Raw genomic sequence first — 26,419 nt, forward strand, 5'->3', positions numbered from 1 at the left:
GATTGGGTCCGGAGGGCAGACACCCTCTCTATGTTTAAGAGTAGGCTTAAAACTTTCCTTTTTGATAAAGCTTATAGTTAGAGCCAACCAGGCTTGCCCTGGACCAGCTCATAGTTTATGCTGCTATAGGCTTAGACTGCCAGGGGACTCCTACTCCCATGATGCACTGAGCTTCTCTCTCCTCCTCTCTCTCTCTCTATCCATCCATCTATATCCATTAACATTCATGTACTATTAATGCATTCAATAACCTACACTTCTTCCCCAGAGTTGTCTGTGCTTTCTTGTCTCACAGGTAATCTGGGCCTGTAGACGTCCGGATGACAGATTCCAGTCCCGGACCTTCTAGCTTCAATGTTGATTTTCTATGTGCTTCTCTCTCTCTCCTATCCTTCCTCTCTCTCCTCTCTACCCCAACCGGTCGAGGCAGATGTTCTCCCACTTTGAGCCTGGTTCTGAGGTTTCTTCCTGTTAAAAGGGAGTTTTTTTCTTGCCATTGTTGCTAAGTGCTGCTGATGTGGCAATGTTGGGTCTCTTTAAAATTAAAACCTGAAGAGTTCGGTTTAGAACCTGCTCTATGTGTAAAGTGCCTTGAGATGACTTTGTTGTGATTTGGTGCTATACAAATAAAGATTGATTGATTGATTGTTGTGCTGGATTGGTGTGTCACAGTTCTAGATTTACATGAGAAAAAAAGTGAACCTTTAGCAGTGAGTTCTATCAGCACAGGGTCACTGCTGGAGCGGTGGATCCTTGCTCTTCTCCAAGGTGTCACTGCAGAAGCGTGCTGCTGCTGCTGCTGAGGAGGCTGCTGAGGAGGCTGCTGAGGAGGCTGCTGAGGAGACTGCTGAGGAGACTGGGGCTTGGCCTGCAGCGTGATGTCTGCTGAAGCTGATGCCATTTGTGGACTTGTGTCTTAAGACACACACAGACAGAGAGACAGACACGTGTACAATTAGAACAAATTCCAGTGTCAGACGTTCATCTTAAAAGTAAAGCAGAAGTTCACACACATTTTTACCCATGAGTTTTCAAAACTTTTCCATAACATCTAACACATTTCCATGACTTTATTTAAGCAATTGAACATAGGTTGGTGTTTATAGTGATCATAGGACAATCATGAGGCTCTTATTCCAGTATACCCTAACCAAAACTAATATTTTGTCCCCCTCATGTATGTAATGGACAAAATATTAGGAAACATTTTTAATGCAATGCATCACCCACTATGTCCTCAATAACAAACATCAAGTAGAATTATCACCTTTCTTACAATGTCAATAAAAACTGAAAATATATAACCTTTGTAAAATGTATAGCAGAGCTGTTTTGTTGGATTGCAAGATTCTTCATTCCAGTTTCTGAGGATATATTTTGCATCTGCTCTACAATGTCCGGGGCAATTTGCACACTCTAGGATGTACAGGTCCAACTGGAGAGCATTGTTCAGGCTTTAGTCCAACATCATTATGTAACCAGCCGGTCTGGACACCTCTCTGACAACAGTGGATTTGAAGTTGGGCGCCGTTTCAAATGTGGCGAGGAATGCACACTTTGTTTCCCCATGACTAAGTTTGGGGACTATTCCACTGTCGAGAACCATGGCTCTGAAATGTTCACCTCTGTTAGCGCATGAGCTGTACGAATAATGTGAGTCCATCTTTTTCAGGGCCCAAATCTCTTCAGCTGATAGCAGATCACTGGATGCAGCAATGGACTGGGTGAGCATTGGTAGAAGTTGTCTCAGAGCTACACTGATGCTCATCATGCTGGCTTCAGCAGGCATGAAAGCAGTCTGTGAAGCAGCCTTTTGGTTGTCTTGATGCTTTGCCTCTTTAGCGTGGCTGACCAGTGCTGCTTCCTCTATGTCGCCAACATCAATCTATATGCAGAGTGGCCATGTTTATATCTGCTGTTAAGCCAGACAGTATTAAACACACACTTCCCAGGCATTTTTGCAGATAAAGAAACTGCTAGTGCATGAGAACTTCATTCATTTAGGCCAACAACTAGCTGCATATGCCACTGTGTATCACATGATACTAGGGGAGGTTTCAACGGTCACGCAGAAGCAGTTTGTGACAGCTGACAGAAAATAGTGTAACACCTGCTGCAGGTCACTGTCAAACAGCAACTCGCTCAACACGTCACAAAATGTGACAGTATTACAAATTCAGTGCATACTCATCCATTCTTTATCACTTATCCTCTAGAACAGGGGGGTCAAACTCATTTTAGCTCAAGGGCCACATGTAGCCAAATTTGATCTCAAGGGGGCCAGACCAGTAAAACCATTACATAATAACCTATAAATGATATAAAATAAATATTATAACTTTACTATAATAAACCATCTAGAGGTACCATGGTAAGAAATACAATAAAATGTGTCCAAACCCACCAAGGAAAAATTAGTTCTTCAACTCTGAATCACATTTCAAGTCAATTATTTCAAGTTGTCCAGAGGCAGACCAGAAGCCCCCACTGTGAAAATAAGTGAAAATAGCATTAAGGTGTATTTTATAGAAAAATTGGAATTAGGCCTACTTTTCTGCAATTTTCATACTTTGCAAAGTTATCCAATGGGCCGGATGGGACCCCTTGGTGGGCGGTTCTGACCCGTGGGCTGACATTGGGTGAGAGGCAGGATGCACCCTGGACAGGTCACCAGTCAATCACAGGGCTAACATATAGTATACAGACAGACAATTCTAACCCTACCTACAGTCACTATTTAACCCAACGTGCATGTTTTTGGACTGTGGGAGAAAGCCAGAGTAACCAGAGAGAACCCACGCAGGCAGAGACAACATGCAAACTCCACCTTTCCAGGCCTTGAAAACTGTTTTTCTGGTCTCATAACTTTTCCAGGAATTCAATGACTGTAGGAACCCTGTATCTCATACCTTCAGGAGAGGCTCCTGCCTCAGGAGTGGTAGTTGTGTTCACAGTAAGCTCTGTCATATCAATCTCTGTTTCCTGAAAGAAGACAAAACAGAGACCACCATGTAGTTATATAAACAGGTCAAAACGCTCAGTAGTAATCCATCACAGAGACAATCAGTCACTTTATTTCATTTTTTTTTTTTTTTGTCAAAGTTGATTTCTTCTTGACCCTTGTCCACTATGTATTCAAAGAGATCAGTGACATGGTTTGACTGCAGTTTTTACACTATGTGATGTAATTTAAATTTAAATTTAAAGAGTATGATCTAGATCTGCTCTATGTGTAAAGTGCCTTGAGATGGTTTATGTTGTGATTTGGCGCTATATAAATAAAGATTGATTGATTGATTGATTGATTGATTGATTGATTGATTGATTGATTGATGCTGTTGTGAGGCCAAAGTTGCTGTCGCTTACACCAAATTACATGGATTACTGTTCTGTGGTGAGCTGTCCATTATCTTTAGAATTCTAATAGTGTATGTGTTTTCAGGCAAATCTAAATTCTATATAAATCATCAAGAGCTACCAAGTTTTGACTAGTTGGAAAGCTACATAATTGGCGGGGGAGTCTGAGGGTCCTTCCCCCCAAAAAATAAGCAATTTAAAGCAAATTTCCTCCATCAATCTATCTATCTATCTATCTATCTATCTATCTATCTATCTATCTATCTATCTATCTATCTATCTATCTATCTATCTATCTATCTATCTATCTATCTATCTATCTATCTATCTATCCATCTATCTACCTGCACTAGCACTAGCCACCTTCACTGTAGATTAGTTAGATTGAGGTTGAAAGTTTCAGAGTGGCAAAGATGCTGTAACCATAGTAACACACTCCTGTCTGGGTGTGCAAGGCGCCAGAGGAGAAAGAGAAACTCTGTACTGGTACCAGAAGAGCTGCTGACTGAGATTACTGTGAGCAGCATGCATGGGTGTAAATTACAATATAATAGATTTCTTGCTTTCCCCCTGATGGCCTGAATAACTTACTGCTGCACAGTCCTGCTGTTATCCTCTGCTGCTTGTCTGTCCCTGTGCTGTCATCGTCCTTTGGACATGTGCCATCAGAGTGTATGAAAAGCGTCAACTGAATGAGTCTCACAGTCAATGTGTGAGACCTGGCAGCCCTGCTAATCCTTCATAACTTTTAACTGCACCAATGTGAAATCAACAGTTTCTTCATATTTTCAAACAGTGCTATTATCATGTGAAAGAAAGGCTGCTTTAAATCCATATTTGAGGCTAATAAAAAACGTTTGAGAGGCAGATAAATGGAGGTAATATAAAACACAGTATCCTGCCTGGGCCTATAAGGGTTAAGATACAGTTCTGTCTGTTTAGCTTCTCTTTAAGTAACCATTTATTACTGCTTGCCATTTCATTTCCATATGACCGTAATGTAGCTTTGACATTGATGCTGACTATTCCAAATCTTCTCCACCATGTGTAAAGGTGACTGTATGCAGGCTAATCCAGTGTGTACCTGAGTGACTGCATTGCTTGAGTTTCCAGCAACAGCCTCATATGGAGGTGGGGGGTCTAATGGACAGAAGACTTCCACCCCTTTGATCCGAGCCCCGTAGATATGAGGGAGAGGGATCACACTGTCCCCAAGCATCCTGAAACACACAAGACAAGGAAAAGGCAGCTCATGAATGTGAGGTGTCATGTTCTTCTCCCACCAGCCAGTGTCAAGTTACCATGACACACAAAACACTCCACTGGATGCAGGCGGGAAAAGGTTACAGTCACAGTGGAGAAAGCTGTCTGTAAGAGTGAGCAGAGCAGAGCTACGCTGCTACACAGAGGAAGATCGATGAAAATGTGTGTTTATGTGTGTGTGTGTGTGTGTGTGTGTGTGTGTTCGTGTGTGTGAGCTGTTACCGGCGGGCCAGGCGTGGTGTGTATGAGTAGAAAGTGGAGAAATAGGAGGGGGGAGGGGCTGGGGGCACAAACTCATCTGGGTCCGGGACCTGAGCAGGCTCCTCTCCTTCTTCCACTGTGGCTCTTGGTTCGTCCTATCACAGAGCAGACACATGTGACATCACTCACACATCATTTCAAATACTGTTAGATCAGATACACTTGTTAAATACATATAAACGGACCGGTCACATGACGGGTGGATAACTTTGGGGCAAGACTAATTTAATGCATAAAATGCACACAAAGAAATGCTCATTGAAAATCTGATTTTTAGTGAAGAGCCTATGAGCAGGATATGTGACATTACATCTAGGTCCAATCATGGTTCAGTATGCAACTTACAAAGGTGTGATGTGGAAAAATGAGGCCTCCAGTGCACAACCACTGAAAACCACTGACTTTACAGTGAAGGAGGAGACATCTTGTGTCCAACAGTTCAACTGCTTAAAAAAAGTATATTTTCATATTCATCGATTCTGGAGTTTATAATGAAAGAGGAGCGGTAGATGTCATTTTAAGTGCTCTTCATACTTTTTTGTGGAAAAAACATATTACAGACACATTATTGTTCCTGGAAGAGTATTTTAAATATCTTAATATGTGTCTGGACAGGATCTTTAAGTATCACCAGTTAGAAGTGGACATGGACCTGCAATGTGAAGATTTAAAGGTAGAGTCAGCCATTCTAATCCAATACACTTTTAGTCAAATTCAGAGAGTGTCTCCTCACGGTCCTCTAGCTGTCTCTTCTGTGTTTGTGCAGGAGAAAAATCTGGATTTCATACACAGCACTAACTCTGTAAATGAGGATGTTATCACAGTGGCTCGGAGTGAGCCACACAACACTATTCCAGCCAATCAGCAGGGGACATTTGTACTTAGGCACAATACAGAGGGAGTTCATCAGAGCAGCTGTCTGTGTGAGGACATGTCTCCTGTCTCCAGCACCTGTTGAATGGTGGGGGAGGGCTGGCAAACTGGAGAGAGAGAGAGGCTGTGACCAATTCACATAGAACGTGTTATCCCACCGAACAGATATGCTTCCATTTTATTAAATATATCAACACACTGAATCACAGACAGTCTGTTTCTGTAGCATTCAGTGAAGCTTAATCTGAGCAGGCAGCTGTTTGAATTACACATCCCACTGTATGTGTGTTTTCAAATTATTATTATTCAATTACCGTATCAATTCATCAGTAAATACTAGGGCTGTAATCTCCCAGTCGACTAGTCGATACGTTCCGGCTCGACCAAAATTCTGATTGGTCGATTTTTTGCCGTGTTAATTTCATCAAGTGGAAAGCAGTAATTGCTAATGGGGGTGTTTTCAGAGCACCCCTGTTTCACAGTTAACAGTCTGTCTTCAGAACACCCCCCTTGTTTTCACTTTTTCTGGATTAGCCCAACCCACTGGAGAAAGATTGAAGAAAGTACTAGAAGAACTTGGTCTGGTGGTTTGCTGAATATTTATTTAATTGTGATCTTTTAATTTACAGTCAGTCCTCCTCTACCATGTCAAAGATATCAGCAGTGTGGCAGCATTTTACAAAAATAGATAACGGACGCCCGCAAATGAGACGTATTCTCCCGGAATCTGGAGTGAACGCGCAAGAGCGCGTACCAGAGAGTGACAGCACGCGTGTGTGTGTGACTATAAACGCAGCGTGTGTGAAAGCAAAGCGTCCTCTGTGTTGCCGCTTATTACACCGATTGCACCCCCCTGCCAGCGCCCCCGGACAGACACATAGTGTAGTAATGAAGTAATGAGCTTTACTGCAGCTGATCTGACTGGTACACAGCACAGTACAACACAGTACAGCACAGTACAGCACAGTACAGTACAGCACAGCACAGCACAGTACAGCATAGTACAGTACAGTACAGTACAGTACAGCACAGCACAGTGCAGTACAGTACAGCACACCACAGTACAGTACAACTCAGTACAGCACAGCACAGTGCAGTACAGTACAGCACAACTCAGTACAGTACAGCACAGTACAGTACACCACAGTACACCACAGTACAGTACAGCACAGTACAGCATAGTACAGTACAGTACAGTACAGAACAGCACACTACCGTACTGTAGTGTGTACAGGGGCGGCTGTGGCTCAGGGGGTAGATTTGGTGGTCGTCCACCAATTGGAAGATTGGCGGTTCCACATGTCGATGTGCGCAAGACACTTAATCCCAAAATTGTTCCTGTTGCTGTGCCAACGGTTTGTGAATGTGTATGAATGGTTAGTCTCCTCCTGATGAGCAGGTTGGCACCCATGCATGGTAGTCCCTGTCATCAGTGTATGAATGTGTGTGAATGGGTGAATGAGACATGTAGTGTAAAAAGCGCTTTGAGTGATCATAATGCTATAAAAGTGCTATATAAGTACAGTCCATTTACAGTGCAGTACAGTACAATACAGTAGAGTGATGTGATCGTACCATGCAGGGGGTTCTTGTGGTGAAGATCTGCAGGTATCTCAGAGCAGCTGCCATGAGGCATACAGCGGTGGTCAGAGCATTCAGAGCACACAGTGCAAACAAGACTTTCTGGGAGAGAAAAAAAGACCCAATCAGATGAGTTAGAATAGAGGAGGCACTCATAGGATTAACCTATTTGAATGTTATCCATACTCACACTGTTCATCTGACCACTTTTATTGTATACAGAAAAAGAGATGTGGTAACTACCTTGAGCAGGATCCTCATGGTACTGCAGGAGTGAGCAGGGTGAAGCTCCAGGAGCTTCTCCTCTGGACACTTGGAGCTGGGCGAGAGAGAGCAGCAATAACACACATCTCCCACTTCACTCTGAAAGAACAATCAGGAAACACAAAGACAGGGCTGCTTTAAATACTATTAAAGCATTAATTCAACATTAAATCATGATGTACCAGAGGAATAATAAGATACTGTTTTTATACATACGTATTTATTTTCTCTATTTTTTTACATAAAGCACTTGTCACTGTGTGTTAAGCATTGTTGAGATAATTGGCTTCTTTATTTTATAAAATATCTACAACAAATATTTACCGTAGAATCAAATCGTATCGTTCTTACACTGTATCGTATCGAATCGGCCTGTAATAAAAGGATATGGTTTTTGAATGGAATCGTAACCTGTGTATCTAGATGCATATCGAATCGTTTATCACAGAGAGATGTGCAACCCTAGTGCGTATTCATGGTCTCTAGGTGACTGCTGGCTCCCTGCATCAGTCAGGCTTAACAACAGCACTAAAAAGAAGTCAGATGAGTCAATAAACACAAGCAGTAATACAGACGGTTTAAAATAACATAATTATTTATAATAGCAACAACAGCTTAAACTAAAAAAAAATAAGATCCAACTGTTAATAAACCAGAATGATCCTTTAAAGGAGGAACTGTGTTGATTTGACACATTATGTGTTGGGGTATAATACTGCATATGTGAAAAAAGTAGTCTCTTGTGATCCAGAGGGAGCTAGTTGAAATCTGATAAATTGCCTCAAGCGATGTCACTTGATTCAGTCTCAGTTAGGACTGAAGACTACAAGTTTGAAAATAAAAAACATCTGGCATCTAGCATATCACACCCCAAACTCACACCCGAGCTGCCAAGGAAGAAGAATGTAATATAAAGAGAAGAAAGTCAAGTAATTACAATATCTTAGGTTCCGCAGCATCAATTGAAGCTTTTTCACTGTCCATCATATGGAAATATTAGATTAGATAAGTGCATTTCTATTTGTGGAGTACTCTTGTAAGATCACAAAAGATAGAAATATGTACTAGTAATAACCAGCCATACAAGAACGGTATTCAGACCTGCCAACCTTGGACTCATTTTTGAGTACCACCACTTCAGTGAGCTAGATGCACCAAAATTCAGTCTGTTTTGCACCCTACACTATATACTAGTACAGTTAAAATAATGCAAACATCTCTGTCAGCAGTTCAGCAGCTGAAAAGACAGCAACATGTTATGTAGCCCCGGAAATAGTAACAGCTTGTTAACTATGCCATTAATAAACATTAAACTACTGAATCACAAGCATTCATGGATAAAGTCCCTTTTTGGTAGTCAAATGTATATGACACCTGTGAGTGCTATAGCTCTTTTCATTCAAAAAAAATTGGCATTTTCCAGTCAATAAATTCTCACAAGCTGGTGGACATGTCTGAGAGTATGACTGGTGAAATAGAAATAAATGGGCTTTACCAATTTGGAAGACTTCTTGCAGTAACTACTAGGTCCACAGTGTGACATTAAAAGCTGTATGAGGTAAACCATCATTGGTAAATAGTTTTGAGTGTCACACAAAGCCTGAAAAATGACTGGTTTCACTATCAGAATGTGATCAATGTGGCCAGATAACATTTTGAAAGCAGCATGATTACATTACTTTATCCCTATTCAAGTTCAAGAGAGAGCGTGCACAGTACGCATTTATCAGGCCAGCACAGGAATGTCAAACCTGATACCAGATTATAAACTCTGTATACTGTGAAAGACAGATTTATCTGGCAGCGATGGGTTTAATCAGTATTGTGTGTGTGTGTGAGGGCCTGAATGTGACAGATGTTCATTTATATGTAAAAGTTCTGCACTGCAGGTTTAAAGTAACAACTCGCACCAGTGTACTTTCATGCCAAAATGTGTGGCAGCTACAGGTTGGCAGGTCTGAGTATTACTTCTACTGATTTTCTGACCTCACTGCCTCACTCAGTTGTCTTCGCTAGAATAAGCATTTTTCATTTTGAATTTTGCAGCTTGGCTGGATGAGAACATAGGATACAATAGAATACAATAGAAAGCTTTGTCATTATATATTTTACATAAATGAGATTACAGGTGCCACTCCATTTGTGCTTTAAAGACAATAAAAACTTGACAACCAGATAAAAAACAAAACACACACAGCTGGTCTAAAGCTCATTCCAAACATGGCACATGTAACATTGGCTTCATGTATCTGTGTAAGTGATGACTTTTGGGCCTCTGTGCAGTGAGAGTTCCATAATGACATCATAACAGACTGATTCACAATCCAGTAAGCTAAAAAAAAAGAAAAAGGAAAGCATTCTTGGAAATAATTAAGTAATTGCAGATCCTGTAAAGCATTACTGATATAAATGTCTTCTTGGGAAGAGGTAGAAAAGAATAGCTGCTTTCACATGACGTCTAGTGAGAATACAAAAAGAGTGCTGCACTAAAAGTCCATTAGCTCTCTATTTATAGAGCAGAGTGCAAACACTGTGTAACACCATCTATGTTTACACCTCTGACCCCTCCACACACAGGACAAAAATTCCTGTGAAAAACAGTCAGGGAAGAGACAGAGGAGAGGAAACCTGGCAGAGAGAGAGGAAGGAAAGACATACAACAGCAGGAAAGGTCAAAAGTTCACATGGTGCAGCTCTGGACTCAACAAGACATATCACATTTCCTGCAGCTAAACACACACACATGAAAACACAAACACACACACACACACACACACACACACACACACACACACACACACACACACACACACACACACACACACACAACCCCACTGTGTGGGGCGAGGCTTTAAAGAATGATTGGGTTGTCATTTTAATACACACACACACACACACACAATGTTTACCTAGTGTTTTTGTTTTTTTTGACCTAATGACAATGCTGACCTGAGAGGACCCAGATATGGCATCATTGGATTCAGCAGAAAGATAATGTCCTTTTTAAGTCTGGGAGTATATGATCTTAGATTTCTTTTTAAAAAATGTTAATTTATGTTTTAATGTATTTCACTGACATGAAATGTCATTGTATATCATTATTTGACAGCCAATATCCATGAGCTGGTGTTTTGGGTCAGGAGGTGGAATATGAAGATCATACTTGGAACTGTACTCTTGTCATATGTTATCTATAGCCAGGTTTACATTCAAATATTCCTTCGATTTGAACCAAATTTCAAGAAAATCAGCAAAAGAAAATTTGAATGAATATGTGTCAATTTAAAGTCCACTCTCAGTGTTTGTGCACTGCAGGATTCAAGTTTACATATCATACTGATATGTCATGTAACAAAATCCTGCTGGTGCATGTATGTCTTAGACATCTTTATGGTGAGCACTGAGAAGCTTTGACCCCTCAGCAGAGAAATGTATGCACAATTATGAGTGGTGGCAGTCACTAAATTAAAAAAAAAAAAAGATATATATTTTTAGTTGAACCTCTGACATCTCACATCTCCAGTCAAAATGATGCTTTGCATGTGGTTGTGGGTTGTAAGAAGGCTGTTCCATGTATGATATTCATACACCACCTCCTGGGACCCAAAACAGCAGCTTATGGATATTGGCTGCCCAATAATAATAATACATAATGACATGTCTAAACACTGTAGCTGTGGGGCAGCTGTGGCAACTCTGGCTCAAGAGGTAGAGTCCAATCATCAGAAGATTGGTAGTTTGATCCCCAGCTCCTCCAGTCCAGCTCCTCCAGTCTAGCTCCTCCAGTCTAGCTCCTCCAGTCTAGCTCCTCCAGTCCAGCTCCTCCAGTCCAGCCCATCAAAGTGTCCTTGGGCAAGATACCGAACCCCACATTGCTTCCAAAGCCTTCACCATCAGTGTGTGAGTGTGTGTGTGAATGGGTTTTACATTAGATCTTCTGATGAGCAGGTTGACATCTTGCATGGTAACCTCTGTCATATGAATGTGTGTGTGTGAATGTTGACATGCAGTTTAAAGTGCTTTTAATGATCCAAAAACTAGAGAGACTATATAAATATAGTCCATTTGTTACTTCACTGTGATGTATGTGCCAAGTTTCACATTCATCTGCTGAAGGAGGAACGTTTCTCTGTGCTCTCCTCAAATCTCAGTTGAAGGAAAGTACCTACAGTATGAGCACCAATCGTGATCCAGTATGCAACTTCCACAAGTGTGATGTGGAAACTTGAAGTGCATCTTTTGAAATGAACTATATTTTCATATTCATAGACTCAATTTTTCAATGAGGAAGAAGGAAATGTAATTTTAAGGATTTTTGACACAATCTATCCCACAGAGAACTTTATATGTCCTAAAACACATCTGGAGGGGGATCTTTAAATGATAAGTCTTCATCATTTTTTTGCTGAGATTTGAAACTTAACATTATAGATGCACCTACATACAAGAATAACATAATTCTAGGTCAGTTTTTTCTCTTTCTTTAGTTTTACAACAAAAAGAACTCAATGCAGCCATAAAAAAGCTCAGTTCTTTCATCCTGCATGATTGAATGATTCAAATCTTCCTAATTGAGGATGGTGTACTTGCCATGTCATGTCCTGCCCGTTAAACTGTTAAAACAAAGAATGCACTACTGTAGATTATTAAGCATGGTGCTCTCAAAGCACCATGTAGATGTGACCCTCCACAGAATGAACAGAGTGAAGCAGAGAGACGAGAAAGGCAAGAGAAAGAAGTCAGAGGATCTACAAATGGAGATACTAAAAACAAACAGACACAAACACGTAGCAAACCTCACCAGTTGGCAGCTGGTCATACTGGAAACCAGCTGGGCTCCCTGGCAGCACAGGATGAATCCAGCCAGATTAAGGAGCACACACACCACAGACAGCAGGACAAACACATTGACCTGGAGATGGAGGGATGGGGGGGGGGAGGTGGGTGATGAAAGACGAAGGGAAGATGGATTAATTGTGTCTTCTCTTATGGACATATTATAACAATACATCAAGATTCAATCGACTGGATGGTGAGAAACAGTGATATAAACAGTTACAGTGAGTTGAAATGTAGCACGGGTCATATGCTAACACACAAATGTGAGATGTCCAGCTGAAACCACAAAAATCACCACTTATTGCAGTCAAAGTGAGTTCAAGTGACAAGTTAAAAAGAGAAATATATAATTCTATAGGAGTTCATTTAACTAAACTTAGAATTATTTTAGCTGCATTTTACTCTGCAAAATGTATTTTATCTGTGAGCTGACAGTGTGGATGCGGAACTAAATTAAACGTGCTTCATAGAACAAGCCCTCAGGATCAAGATCAGGATTCAGAACCTCTTCTAGGAAATCTCTGTTCACACAGCAGATAAACAGACTGAATCTTATTCCATGTCTTATTAGCACAGAGGCAGGAGCTAATTCAGCTGGAGATCGACTCTGAGATGTCAAACATGCAACAAGAACAAACACTCTGGACAAAGTTTTAGCATCTAAAAACACAGACTGTAAAAATACTACTCTAACTACAAGAATGTATCCCTCCGCCACAGCTCAGCAAGGAACTTCATTCCATGGAAGTAAAAGGGGGTATGTCATACCTAACAGGCTGTAACTTTGGAAGATATTGACTCTTTGTTTATATAACTTTGTAAGCAGTTTTGTACAAAACAACAGCAGCTATAGATTCTGTCCCCCGTTTCTTACAGTGTAGAGATGTTCTGAGAGAATAGCTTCAGGTTTAGAATGCAGAGTAGTCTGGGTGACTGATTCTGTTGGTCACGATAACATGAAAAAGCCATTTCTCGGTCGAGAAAGGAAATGATCCAATGAGCGCCAAGGGGAACTAACGCCGTTGTCAAGGTGTTGTCAAGCTGTGCACCGGAACAAAAGAGAAATACTAGGCAGTACTGAACAAATATGAATCAAGACTCTATTACTTCATTGCCTATCAATCAATGAAGTAAGCTTAAATACATTTAATAAATAAATAAGTAAAATAAGAGAGAAAAGAGAAAGGGGTTATTTAAAAGTTAAAAGTAAAAACTAGGTTAAAATAAATCAAAAAGACAAAAGAAAAGTAAAATAAAAGATGATGTTTAATAAAAGCTGAAGAGTGAAAAAAGAGATGAAGAGACAAAGACACAGAAAGATAAGATAAGATAAAACTATAGAATGATAATAAAAAGTAGAAAAAATAAAAAGATTTAAAAAATGTAAAACAAAGACTATAAAACAATTCAGTTTTGAATCAAATCAAATGTTTTCTGAAGTATATTCTATTGTACTGTGTAGCTGTAATATGAGTACGTTTGTGACTCAGCTGTCATGTTGAACTGATGAACCAAAACCAAACTCCACCCAACTCACACTACATCACCCACTACGTCACCATTGACCGGATCATTCAGTGGTAATTTAATTGAATCTCCGTCCCCCACAGATATTAGTCAGAGTGGAGGCCGAGTGGACGTCAGACTGAAGACAGAAATGGAGTGTAACGAGTTGACACTTCTGTCTGACGTCAGACGAAGGAATTGGCTCAGGCTGCTATCTGGCTTTTAGTCGCAAGTAAAGTTTAATTTAATAAGTCCAAGTTCACACAAACATGAGAACACACTGCACGTCTGCTGTGTGACAAAATTATTTCAACTCAAAAGTCCACTTACGAGCTTTTTCAAAGCTTTCAACAATGCGATGTCATCAACAGATACAGTCGTCCTACTGTAATATTATACTGTAACTAATACTGTTTTCATTTTATATACAATAATTGATATTTACCTAAGTATAGTAAACTCTGTACATATAAAAGGAGCCACGGCTATTATCTTATAACAATTATACATGGGTCAATGACGTGATACAGCCCAGTGTCAATTGGTGTAACCAGTATTTTTTCATAAAGATCTGATTATATACAGGAAAATAAATGTGGACTAAAATGTGGAATAAATATAATCCACTTTTGCAGTGCAACACTTTGTTTTTTCAAAAAACAATTTTTACATAATGTATCAAAACTTATTTAGAAAAAATGGTTGTTTTTAGGATATGTCCTGCTCTATATTGATAAAATGCTTTAAAATGTAAATGTAGAAATACTCCAAAAATGTTTCTTTTCATTTGATGTTTTTAAATGAAGTCATTATTAGTATAAGTCCACTTAAATACACTGTAGGTGGATAAAATATTTAATATTTATCATTCTTTTGTGGTTACACCATTTGACATTTTCAGGAGCATTCAGTCTTACTTTTGGTAAAAAATGGTGCAAATGTCATTTCAAATGACATAAAACCAACAAAAATACTAAATGTACATTTTAACAAACCTGATGCTGCTTTTAAAACTATTTTTGAAGATATTTTTGAATTGCTCATCTTGCCAACACTTATTTGTCACTGACCCGTATGTTATCTGTTCATTAATGTGTAATAACTAATGACTAAATGTGTCCACAGTGGAACAGAAAAGCCTCCATGAAAAGGATAAACATCAGTACAGCATGTGAAAAAGAAATATATTTGGACTACACAGAGGATAAACAACCCAGATTGAAATAAACCAAACATAAGACGCAACTTTAATACATTAGTTCCACTTTCCACAGTTCTTAGCTGCACATACCATACAGGCTGCTGATGCCTACACTATGTTGCACAGCTTATCTGCCATCTGCCCTTAATGACAGAAATTCCTGTTATAATCTGCCACACTGTTGTGTATTCATGATGCAGGCTAGTGATACTATTCAGAACTTCTGTGTTGAGATTGTGTGACAAATCAAGTTTCTGCTGTTTTGTTGTTTAGGGGTTGGGGAGGAGGGGGGTATATTTGCAGAACATTAACATTAGCATTTTCAAATAAAGTTTAATATCCGAAGTGGAGGTGTTTTTATTCACACACAGTGTCACTCAGCAAAACACACTGTGGCAAGAAAAAAACTCCTGGGTGTTTTGTTTATTAATGTATTAAAATAAAATGAAAATAATAATGCGAGTTGTTCTGCTGTACCTGATCAACATTCTTGCAGCATTGCTCTGGACTATTTGTAGATGACCTAAAGTGTCTTTCTTACACAAACTGTGTACCCCACACCACACTGTTGAGGGAATTCCGGGAGGTCCTTGTTGAGAAGCTAGCAGACATGGCTCTGAGTCAACATCTCAAGCTTTTAGAAAGAGATACAATGTACCCCTTAACCCAGCAGCTTCACACAAGCTACAGTACTTGCTGAGAGACTTGATGTGCCTAAACAGAATGCAGGCACTTCAGGCAGAAGGTACTGTACACTCTGCCACAAGAAAACACCAGTAGGATGTGTGTCAGGTGCAGTGCCGTTGTGTTTTGTGGCACAGAGGGATTGTTTCAACACCTGGCATACACAGAAATGTCTGTAGGCAGTAGTGTTGTGTCACATTACAAAAGATGAGTCAACATGTCCACTTGGAAATGTTTGGGGACCCGTCTAGCCACCCATCAAATGAATGTGTTGTGTGAACAACATGATGGACAATGTCTTAAATGATGGTTAAGGGTTTTATAGTCATAAAAAGGATTCAGTATGTTTTCCAGTGTCACAGAAGTGAGTAAAAGCAACTGGGAACAATTTGGCCACTTGGACACATTTTGGTTTGGGGGTTTGGGGGACACAAGTGACCCCGCAAACCATGAGGTTAAGCCTATGGGTCTGAAATTTTATACAGGATTAGTTGACAAGATGTAGAAATGATGTGGTGATTTGCGTAGATCTAGCATAAAGCATGTCCTAGTTCTTGTTATATATGACTTATTGTAAGCAAGAACCACAAAAAAACAACTTTTTTGGGCCATGTTTGAACTGATGCCGTTTAGGTTATGTCTCAGCCACAAGCTATGCAAGGCATAATTTCAGAAGCTAGAAGATCTAACCTTTCACATGAAGCATCTTACAGGCATTTTGGCCTTTTTGTTACAAGCTTTTCCATTTCAGTATGCCAATAAGCCGAAAATGTCAACATAAAAAGGGGTGGATGTCAAGGGGTTAAAAGATACATAGATGAATGTCATCAGCGTAGCAAAGATACAAAATACCTTTATATTTGCTACCATATGACATAAGGAAGGCATATATTAAGCAAATAATAAAGGACCCAAGATAGAACCCTGGGGCACACCAAAAGAAAGAGCAACAACAAGCAACACAGAAAAACTCCTATCCGAGACATAGGAGAACCAGTCCAGGGCACCCCCAGAGACACCTACCCCCTGTCTAACCCTTCCAGTCAGGATGAAGTGATCTAAAGTATCGAAAGCTGCACTAAGATCCAGCAGCACCAAAACATTCACACATACATACACCTGCACCACAACCCTTCCCCCCTGCAAATGGTTGAAAAGGGAGTGGCACAAACGTCCATGAGAATGGGGGCTGGAAGACACCAACCCACGAAACGGTGCCATAAATATCCTCCATAGATGACCGAATACCAAAAAGGGTCTGGCAGTCATACACCCAAACAGCGGAAGCAACATGAACAAGTAAGTGAACTGGCAACACAATGGGCCAGATGCAAGAATATGTTCGTATTTTTCTTCTTAAATCTGTCGTACTTTTTTCGCGAAGTGGAATTTACGAGTGAGCCACGTCGGATTCACCAAACACTCGTATCACCAGGAAACAGTCGTAAATGACCTTCGTAAACATGATGAATCCCACCTGTTCTAAATGAACGCGCGTTCCAGAGAATAGTAAATTAACATGAATGACGCCCCCAAAATACCATATAAGGTCAGACGACCGTATATGGTATTTTGAAGTTCCATTCATGAAAATGGCACTAAAGACTAAGAATAAGAACTTTACGAGCTCTCAGACTGAGGTCCCGCTCTCAGAAATAGATCAACAGAAACACAGATTATTATTTAGTGTTAGTGGAATTAAAGGTCCTGAGAAAGACAAAGAATGAGGAAAAATGACCCGTGCTGTGAACGCTGTCTCAGCTGTTGCACCGTCACAGAAATTAAAACAAAAATGACTGAACATGAATTATGCCAGAGGATGTCATCAGCGGGAGTTAAACTATTACTTCAATAAGCAATATTTCAATTAAATGAATAACAGTTATTAATAAATAGTCAGTTTATATTGTGGAAAAGTAGCTGTGGACAAGTTGCTTTGTAGTTTCGGCTGCTAATATTTTTTATTGTAGACTTGCATTATATCATAGTTTCAATTGTCAATTTAAATGACTGATATATCTACCTAAATTCTTAAATAACCTACTTCTTAATACGAAATAGCCTAATTATTTTACAAACAGAGTAATGTCATCATGATTATGGATTCAGAAGTGCAATTTAATGAACGGGTCATAGTATACACTTTCCCCCCCTTCTCTACATCCCCTGTAGTTCACACCCATTACTCAGGGGTCTCTAAAATACTGACAATATAATATACACTCAGCCTGCGGATCAACATTATTCATTTCTCTGTTAAGTGGTAGTCAGCATACAGTGATGTTAAAAAGAAAATCCAAGTCAGTTGACTCTGAAGCTCAACTGCTGATGTTACACCTGCTGCCGGACTGCTGTCAGCACAGACCTGCTAACACCCGGGATGACAACGCAGGGCAAGCCGGCAGAACAAGTTGGAGATGAGGGTACCCGTGTGGAGGTGTTATGTGTTCATTAAGTGATTATCATATCTTGCCCCCCCCCCCCGGAAACATTTTAGTTCCCCCAAAAGACATGATATGGTTGGCACACTGCCATTAGACAGTAACAGTCGTGTTTTATTGCTTTGGAGGACTGCAGGTTGGTTGTGAGTGACAGGTACGACAGGTCTGCACCACTTGTACATTGTGTTCGTACCTAAGAGAAAATCCAAAATACGAGAAAATTGGTGAATGCGGCAAATCCTCGTAAATCACTTGTATGCATGGTTTATGAACGAATCTGTGCGTACGAGTGGTTCTTGCATCTGGCCCAATGACACACAGGACAGGAAAGACATAATGTGATGGGAGCGCAAGCCGAATGCAGGTATCACAACTCCAACCATGATTTGCTTCTATATGGTGCTGGGTGATATGGACAGAATCAAATATCACGATTCTTTACCAAATACCTCGATATTGACATTTTGACAATATTGCAGGGATAGCTATTGATGCTTTCACAAAATATTTACACAATGAGATGTTTGATAAATAATCATCAGTAATGTGAATATAATGACTAAGTGGATGAAGGCAGATAATAGAACAGTCTGTTAAGCTCAGAAAATTTTTACACAAAACAAAAACATTTTTACTGTATTTTTACTGCCTTTAAAAGCAGGAAAAGACACTTATTCTATATCACAATTTTATGATATTCAAAATCTAAGATAAAATATCACAATATCAATATAATATCAATTTATTGCCCAGTCCTGCTCCTATAAGGAATGGATAAGGCTCACAGATTTATAATCTGCAATGTCATTGTTATTTCAGCTATCAAGCTGTCCTTATATTTTGTTATTATTTTTTGTATTTTAATTGTGGTGATGTGGTTTTGGATTTCAGAATCATATTATATTGTATTGTATTTCATTTTTTATGCTGATGTTTTGTGCCTCTTTATATGTGATAGTCTTCTAACATCTTGGGACCATATTGGAAATAAGTGGTTTCACTTTAACATGTTAGATCTTGGGTCTTTGTTTTTTTGCTTTTAATCCTTAAAGTCTGTGTAAAGTGAGAATAAATATGTGTTCTGAGTTTGACATACCACAGAAAAGTGTGTTGTTAACCACCCTGCCAAATTTGAATGATTAAAAAAATTGCCAAATATATGAAATTAGGCTTCAAAGTTGTGTAAAAATCAGCCTCTGTCTCTGCTCCCAAACGCTGTGGGAGTGCCCGCGGAGTCCGCTGAAGCCCCGCCCCCTATCAAGTGTCACCTGTCAATCAAAGTCACCACTTCTACCCGAAACATAGACGCTACGTCTAAAAACTTTCTGCTGCTAGCACAGCTGCTAGCTCGGTGACTAACTAGGTGGCTAGCTCAGCTAACTGGCTAACTGTAAACTGTAGTAGTAGTAGTGTTAGATGTAGTAACAATAACTGGCCACTAGGCAGGTTAACCACCGAGGAGAGCGGACTCTCGGTCTTATATAGTAGGGGAGGGGCCAAGGGTATGCAGGGTAGCCCTTTTTTGCAGGCTCAGAAAATCAGGAAAAATGAGAGGGTGAGAAACAGTTTAAGGCTCTATCTCCATAATTCAGTACTGCATAGTTATCAGCCTTTTCACATGTTTTCTGTAACCATTTTCCAACATGTAAAATATGTTTAGAAGTAAATCAATGAATTGACTTTACACAGACTTTAAACAAATCATATCGTACTATATACAGTAAATCCAACTCACAGCTGATTTTCAGGTGGGAGAAATAAAAACTGCTTCCATTCCAACAATCCAACACAGTGCTGAGAGAGTGAAGGACTCCATGTAATAAATGACCTTATCATGTAATCTTGTCTTTCACACATCCAGGTTTGTCACAGGCATCATGCTAAACCATGTGCAAACACACAGTGCCTGGTAGCAATGAGCTCTTTCAGTGCACTGAATCTCACATTACATCCCAGCTTAAATAGAAATACCAGAGAACCTGAGGATCTGATAGACAGAGACGGTAGCTACTTACTGAGAGTCCTGCTCCTGACAGCAAGGGAAATGATCACAATCTCTTGGTTGAAGCCATGATCCCCAACATCATTTATTAGACAGAGTCAAAAAGGCTTTTATTATGGAAAAAACTACAGCAAGACTACAATTGAAACTAGACAAATGTGAGAGAAGATGGAAACCAATTACACAAGTGATACCAGAGCTCTTAAATGCTCTTTTTTTGTTTAAAAAAAATTGTAGTTATTTTATTTTCACATGTTATTTTTAGTTGTTTATTATTCTCTTTTATATTTATTTTCTCAGTAGCACCTGTTTCAGATTTGTAAGTACACCTATCTGTACTATTGGACTACACAGGGAGAAGTCAAGTGAATGTTTGTATCTATGTAAAATGTGTTGAGAGGAAAGGTGGTATTGTATATATCTAGGTGTGTAATATGGTGTAGATGTGAGTGGACTGTAAACTGAGGCGGGTGTGATTTTATGTACATCTTCATGTATGTTCACATAGTTCAGCTTGATTTCTTCACCTCTGTAAACACTATTTACTCATCCTCAAACCACTTTTCCCAAAAGATTAATCACTTGTTCAAATAATTCATAATTAAATTTGGAAAGTACAGAACCTCATTATCCACCATAAACAATATTTTCAGATACTCTCACAAAAATAGCAACAACAATTTACAACAATGACACATTCCTTCAGAACCCAAAGGGAGACATCACATGTTTTACATCGATGCTTGGGACAAATGGACTGACTCCACTCAGATAACCTGGTTCTCTAGTTTCACAGCAATGAATGATAACAGACACACTTCCTGACTGGGTGGGTTGATCCTAATAAGGTGGTGTTATGGATGTTAAGCCTGCATTGACTAGTGCATCGCCACCTATGACCACATCTCTTCTCTCTGTTATCTGGAAAAGCCTCTGGAAAGCATGATTATAAAACACATGTCCACTGTGTCATTTTAGCTGTACTTCATGTCAAAGAGGCCCTCTGAGATGATGAAGTCATCCAAAAAATGTGATCCAAATATCATAGGCTCCACTGTAGCATACCCTGTCACTACTGTTACAGTGTAAGATATTGGATACATTTTTCAGAGCGTCACACAACCCCCATGCAATGACTCATTTCACTATCAAAATTCAATCCATTCGGTCCGATAACATTTGGAAAGTCTCAAAGATTCACACAGTGGAAGTTAACCAGAAGTCTCTACTGTGCATGTTCTGCCCATAGAGCATGTTCAGTATGCATTCATACCTGGGAGTGATAGGCTTTATCAGCATTGTGTGAACACATTTGGCAAGGCCCCAATGTAACAGATGTTCATTTATATGTAAAAGTTCCACACTGCAGGTTTAACCAAGTCACTCAGATAAACCAGGTTACGTGGGTAAACAGGTGAAGTAACCCTTTAACTGTAAATCTGTGTATACATGCAGCAGATCACTCATCACACTTCTCTGACCTTATTTTGAAAGCATCTTCTGAGTGTGTGAATTTAACAGTCAAATGTTCAACAATGGAAACCAACTTATTTAGACTTCTACAGGCTGCTTTGTGTTAGTTTCAGTTTTATCTGGATTATCGGTGGAATTATTTTAAAAGGGGACTAAATGCTTTTTGTGATTTTCTGTCATTTCTATACTACTATCATTTTGGATGTCTATATTAAACATAGTTACAGTTCTAAAACATGAGGTGAACATACACTCACTGGGCATTTTATTAGGTACACCTGTGCAATCTAATGCAATCCAATCCAACAGCTATGCCATTAATTCTACTTTTACAACTCTTTCCAGTTTTTGTTAACATTGTCAGAAAGGTGATGATTCTACTTTGTTACTGAGGCTGAATATATATATATATATATATATATATATATATATATATATATATATATATATATATATATATATATATATATATATATATATATATATACATAATACACCCAGTACACCACCACTGACGGCGATGCACTGGGGTGTATTATATTCGAAAGTGTTCCATTTACTTGAGAGGGTCAACATATTAGGAAAAGAACAAGAACAAGCAATGAAATGATACTATTGTTTGACTGTGTAGCCTCTGGAGCTGGAGGAAGTGTGACCAGCAGTTTCCAGCCTGTTTCAGACTGAGGCTGAAGTAAAGGGCTGCATAAAGAGCTAGTATCAGAAAAAAGGTTATTTGAGCAGTAAATCACTTAAAGATATGCCAGTACGGGCCATAAATAAACATATAGACCTGCAAATGTGCATGGAATGTCCCCTAAATATGAGGACGATCTGTCCTCCGTGAAACAATCTCGCCTTTCATCCAGCAACTCTGCTCTGCTGTACTCACCCTGTCTGCAGTCTTGTCATGCACACGTGTATTTGTAAAGGCAGATTACAAACCTGGTTACGTGTCTACTTGTCAGAAAAATCTGTGTTCTCCAGGAGAAATCAGGTTCTAAATCTAATCCCCTACCCTGATTACAGAAACCAAGTTTCTCATTTACAAGATTATTTAGAAATCAGCTTACTGGACGAAGCCAACTGTAACCTGCTTAAACACACTGAGTCAAACAAACCCTAACCCCTCCAGCTGCTGAGAGGAAAAAGAGCATTTCTAATATTCAACCCAAGACCCCTCTATCAGTTAATGAAGTTAATTATTAAATGATAGACATTAACAATACAGTTAAACCACATTGAGACTATTTTGACTGCAAAAAGGATGATTATTTCAGTTGGACTTTGAAATGAGACAGTGTCTACTTGTGAACCTGTCATTGATGGGTTATGATCAGGTCAATCAAAGAGTTCAATTTTACAACATCTGGAAAAAATAGACCTTACATGATTTTTCTGTAATTCTACTAATAGTCTGTCTGATGACTGCAGATTTATCTTGACCCCTTGACATCCAGGTTGTCCTATAAACTATAGCCTTAATAAAATAGTAATGATGTCATATTAACAATAGCACAACATTGTAATAAATGCAATCATAACTTAATAGAAGAAACTAAAATCATGTCTCTTACCAGTAGCAGCATAGGTCTTCTCCATGTAGTGAGCCCTACAATACCCGACAGAATGACCTGCAAACACATGGAGGAACATTAAAGTCATTTGGTGCAACATTATGTAGAAAAACAGCACACAACTATTAACATCTGTCAGTCTAACAAAACCATTCATATAAAAATCCAAGTTCCTGAAGAAAATGTGTTTGATGTATGCATTGATGTTGATTGCCATGATTTCTGTATGACGTTATATTCATATGTGCAGCTGATTTAATATGCAATAGTGAGCATTCTGAAGTGTGTTTTATGTTTTATGTGACTTATAATAACTGTACAACCTATAAAAACCTGTGCAGTATCTCATGACAGAGATATGAATACAGTGGGATTGTTTTTAAATCTTAATTATTCAATCATAGTTTAATTTAATAAGTGTATTATAAAAAACAAAGTCAGCATCCCTCTACAATGAATTACACATAATACACCAATCATCTAGGTAGCATTAAAACTGAAGGGGGACATATATAAATCAAAATTCTCTTCACAGAAATCATGTCTTTATTATTAATATGTATGTATGATGATAGAAGTAGCAGCATTATTATTGCTAGTGGAAAACTAGCAATGATCCTGGCTTATGCATGCTTATTTATTTATTTATTTTTCTGTGCTTTTCACCACCTCCCTTTCTTTCCCTCCTCTTACATTACTAACAAACACTCATACTTCTTTCTGTCTGACAGTGTGGAATAAATTCTAACCAGTGTTGGGGAGTAACTAGTTCCATGTAACGGCTGTTACGTTATTACAGTTACTGATGAAAATGTTGATGATTACAAAGGAGGTTACATCTAAAGTCAGACCTTTAAGATTTTACTCAGGAGGGTTTTTTCCTCATTATTTAATATTTAACATTTATCATGTTACTGAATACATATATTGCTGTTTTTAATCCTTTCAAATCAGTATTTTTTTTTTTTTTTGTAAATAAATTATTACGTGGGCTTATTTGGAGCACACATGGGCTTAAATGGTGTCACAATACACAGACTTTTGTCATAATATCTTTATTTTATATTCCAAAATCTACACGAACTAATGAATACATTTTAAAATGAGAGATAAATGTTGCTTTATAAGAAATGATCTCTATTATAAATCATGTCAGTATGCATTTATTGTCAGTTGCATTATTTCTTTCTGCGAGGACCTGCCGCATCACTGCCTCTGATTGGCTCTGAACCTGATATTATTAATCTAACCCTAACCATCTCACTCCTCATGCCCAAACCTAACCAACAAAGAAAAAAAAGTACCATAAGAGACAACGCAGGATGGGTCATTCCATCGCCATGCTGGGTTAAAAACATATCATATTCAAGTCTGGATCAGTCGGTGTTAAAGGTCAGCAGATGAGTCTGTTTAGTGTGTGATAGCCTGTGTACAGTAAAGTCATGTAAATGTCCCCACTGTGGGACTAATAAAGGAATATCTTATCTTATCTTAAAGATTGTGAACTCTTCAGATGCAGTCAATTCCCGTCACTCTCATAAAGAACATGTTTGATATTAGCAGCTGAGGGAGACGTACTGTGTATCGATACGAGAGAGGAGGAAACGTTGAGCTAAAAGGTTTGAGGTGTGAAAGTGGAGAAGTGAAATGGAAACAAAGCAGGTTGAAACAAATCATACACAGCCGACCACAACCTGAAGTCAGCTTCATTTTACAAAGTTCACTCACCTCCAGTTCCCTTTGTATACTCTCACACTACTACATACTCTACACTCACATTACCCCCCCCCCCCCCCCCCTACATCAGGCGTGCCAAGGTTTCAGTTTAGCTTGGAGAGAGATTTGTTCCCAGGGGAAGGGTGTGTGTGTGTGTGTGTGTGTGTGTGTGTGTGTGTGTGTGTGTGTGTGTGTGTGTGTGTGTGTGTGTGGGGGGGGGGGTATTTTCGTGGTACTTATTTTTGTTGTGCATTATTCTAGGTAAATTAACCCACTTGACCTCTCTGTGGCCTTATGCCTTATGTCACCTTTTTCATAAGCCTTATGCTTTTTCCTACTTTGTGTTTATTGGATAATATTTTTTAACACAGACTCCAGTAATTAGATTCCACATATTTTTCTTCACAACAGGATAAAAAACCTTCTCAACAAGTGGCTCCCATCATATGACACCCTTCACTTTAGTCTGGTCTATCCAAACAGAGGTAAACAGGTCTATGGGCGCCTGGGTGTAAAATAGGGGAACAAACTTAGACCAAAAAAATACATACTTGGGGGGGGGGGGGGGGGGGGGGGGGGGGGGGGGGTCTCACGGTGAATATGTGAAAGTTGGCAGCTCATCCAGTATCTCACACAAACACGTGCTTTTTTCTTCTTCTTTTTTCTTTTTTTCTTTTCAGCTTTTCATCTGCCCTCCACATTAAGCATGGATTCATTGGGACAAGTGGCTGGTAGACCCCTGTGTTTGTTTTGTAGCTTCATAGTTAATAACTGTGATAGGCCGACAGCTTGGAGCCACACTCCATCATACAGTCCATCAACGTGTTTGCCTTCTGCAGGAACACTAAATCACACTCATGATATATACTGCAGCACACACACACACACACACACACACACACACACACACACACACACACACACACACACACACACACACACACACACACACACACACACACACACACACACACACACGCGCGCTATGAAACAGTGGAATGCTGTAGCAGAGACTGGAGAGCTGCAGTGGAAAGTGAGAGGCTTTATCCTTTAATAGCTTTAAACTGATGGAGAAATATAATAAGCAGATAGAGGAGTCTCTACAGGAGGAAAAGCAACATGAGATGTAAGAGCTACCGTACAGCAGGGACTCTGCCACAAACACTCACTTCAAACAAGAATTCCCCATTTATCATGGACTCGTGATTTCTATTAAATGCCATATTATTCTTATCATAGTTGACATAAAATGTTACAAGAGGTCCAGCAAGTTAAATGAACAGGGTCATATTATGAGGAATGTGCTTTGTTTGCCACCTTATCTTTGTACAGGATGTGTACAAAGATAGAGCTTAGCATTACTAAAAGCAGAAGAAGATAGTGG

At 39.3% G+C, this 26,419-nt stretch overlaps 1 protein-coding gene across 2 annotated transcripts in view; it reads right to left on the reverse strand.

The window, feature by feature from the left end:
- The window catches only part of fam189a2 (family with sequence similarity 189 member A2), a 32,494-nt gene that overhangs the window by 4,425 nt on the left and 1,650 nt on the right, over positions 1-26,419 (reverse strand). Inside the window, exons 2-9 of one of the 2 annotated variants that reach the window (XM_062417392.1) lie at positions 23,320-23,376; positions 12,401-12,511; positions 7,579-7,698; positions 7,330-7,437; positions 4,843-4,976; positions 4,442-4,577; positions 2,910-2,982; positions 703-915 (exon numbers count right to left, since the gene is read on the reverse strand). In XM_062417392.1, coding sequence (XP_062273376.1) covers positions 703-915; positions 2,910-2,982; positions 4,442-4,577; positions 4,843-4,976; positions 7,330-7,437; positions 7,579-7,698; positions 12,401-12,511; positions 23,320-23,376 — 952 coding nt within the window. The remainder of the gene's footprint in view (positions 1-702; positions 916-2,909; positions 2,983-4,441; positions 4,578-4,842; positions 4,977-7,329; positions 7,438-7,578; positions 7,699-12,400; positions 12,512-23,319; positions 23,377-26,419) is intronic. The other variant, XM_062417393.1, reaches the window with a different exon arrangement.

This window comes from Scomber scombrus, chromosome 4 (assembly GCF_963691925.1).
Source record: "Scomber scombrus chromosome 4, fScoSco1.1, whole genome shotgun sequence".
NCBI classification, from domain to species: domain Eukaryota; kingdom Metazoa; phylum Chordata; class Actinopteri; order Scombriformes; family Scombridae; genus Scomber; species Scomber scombrus.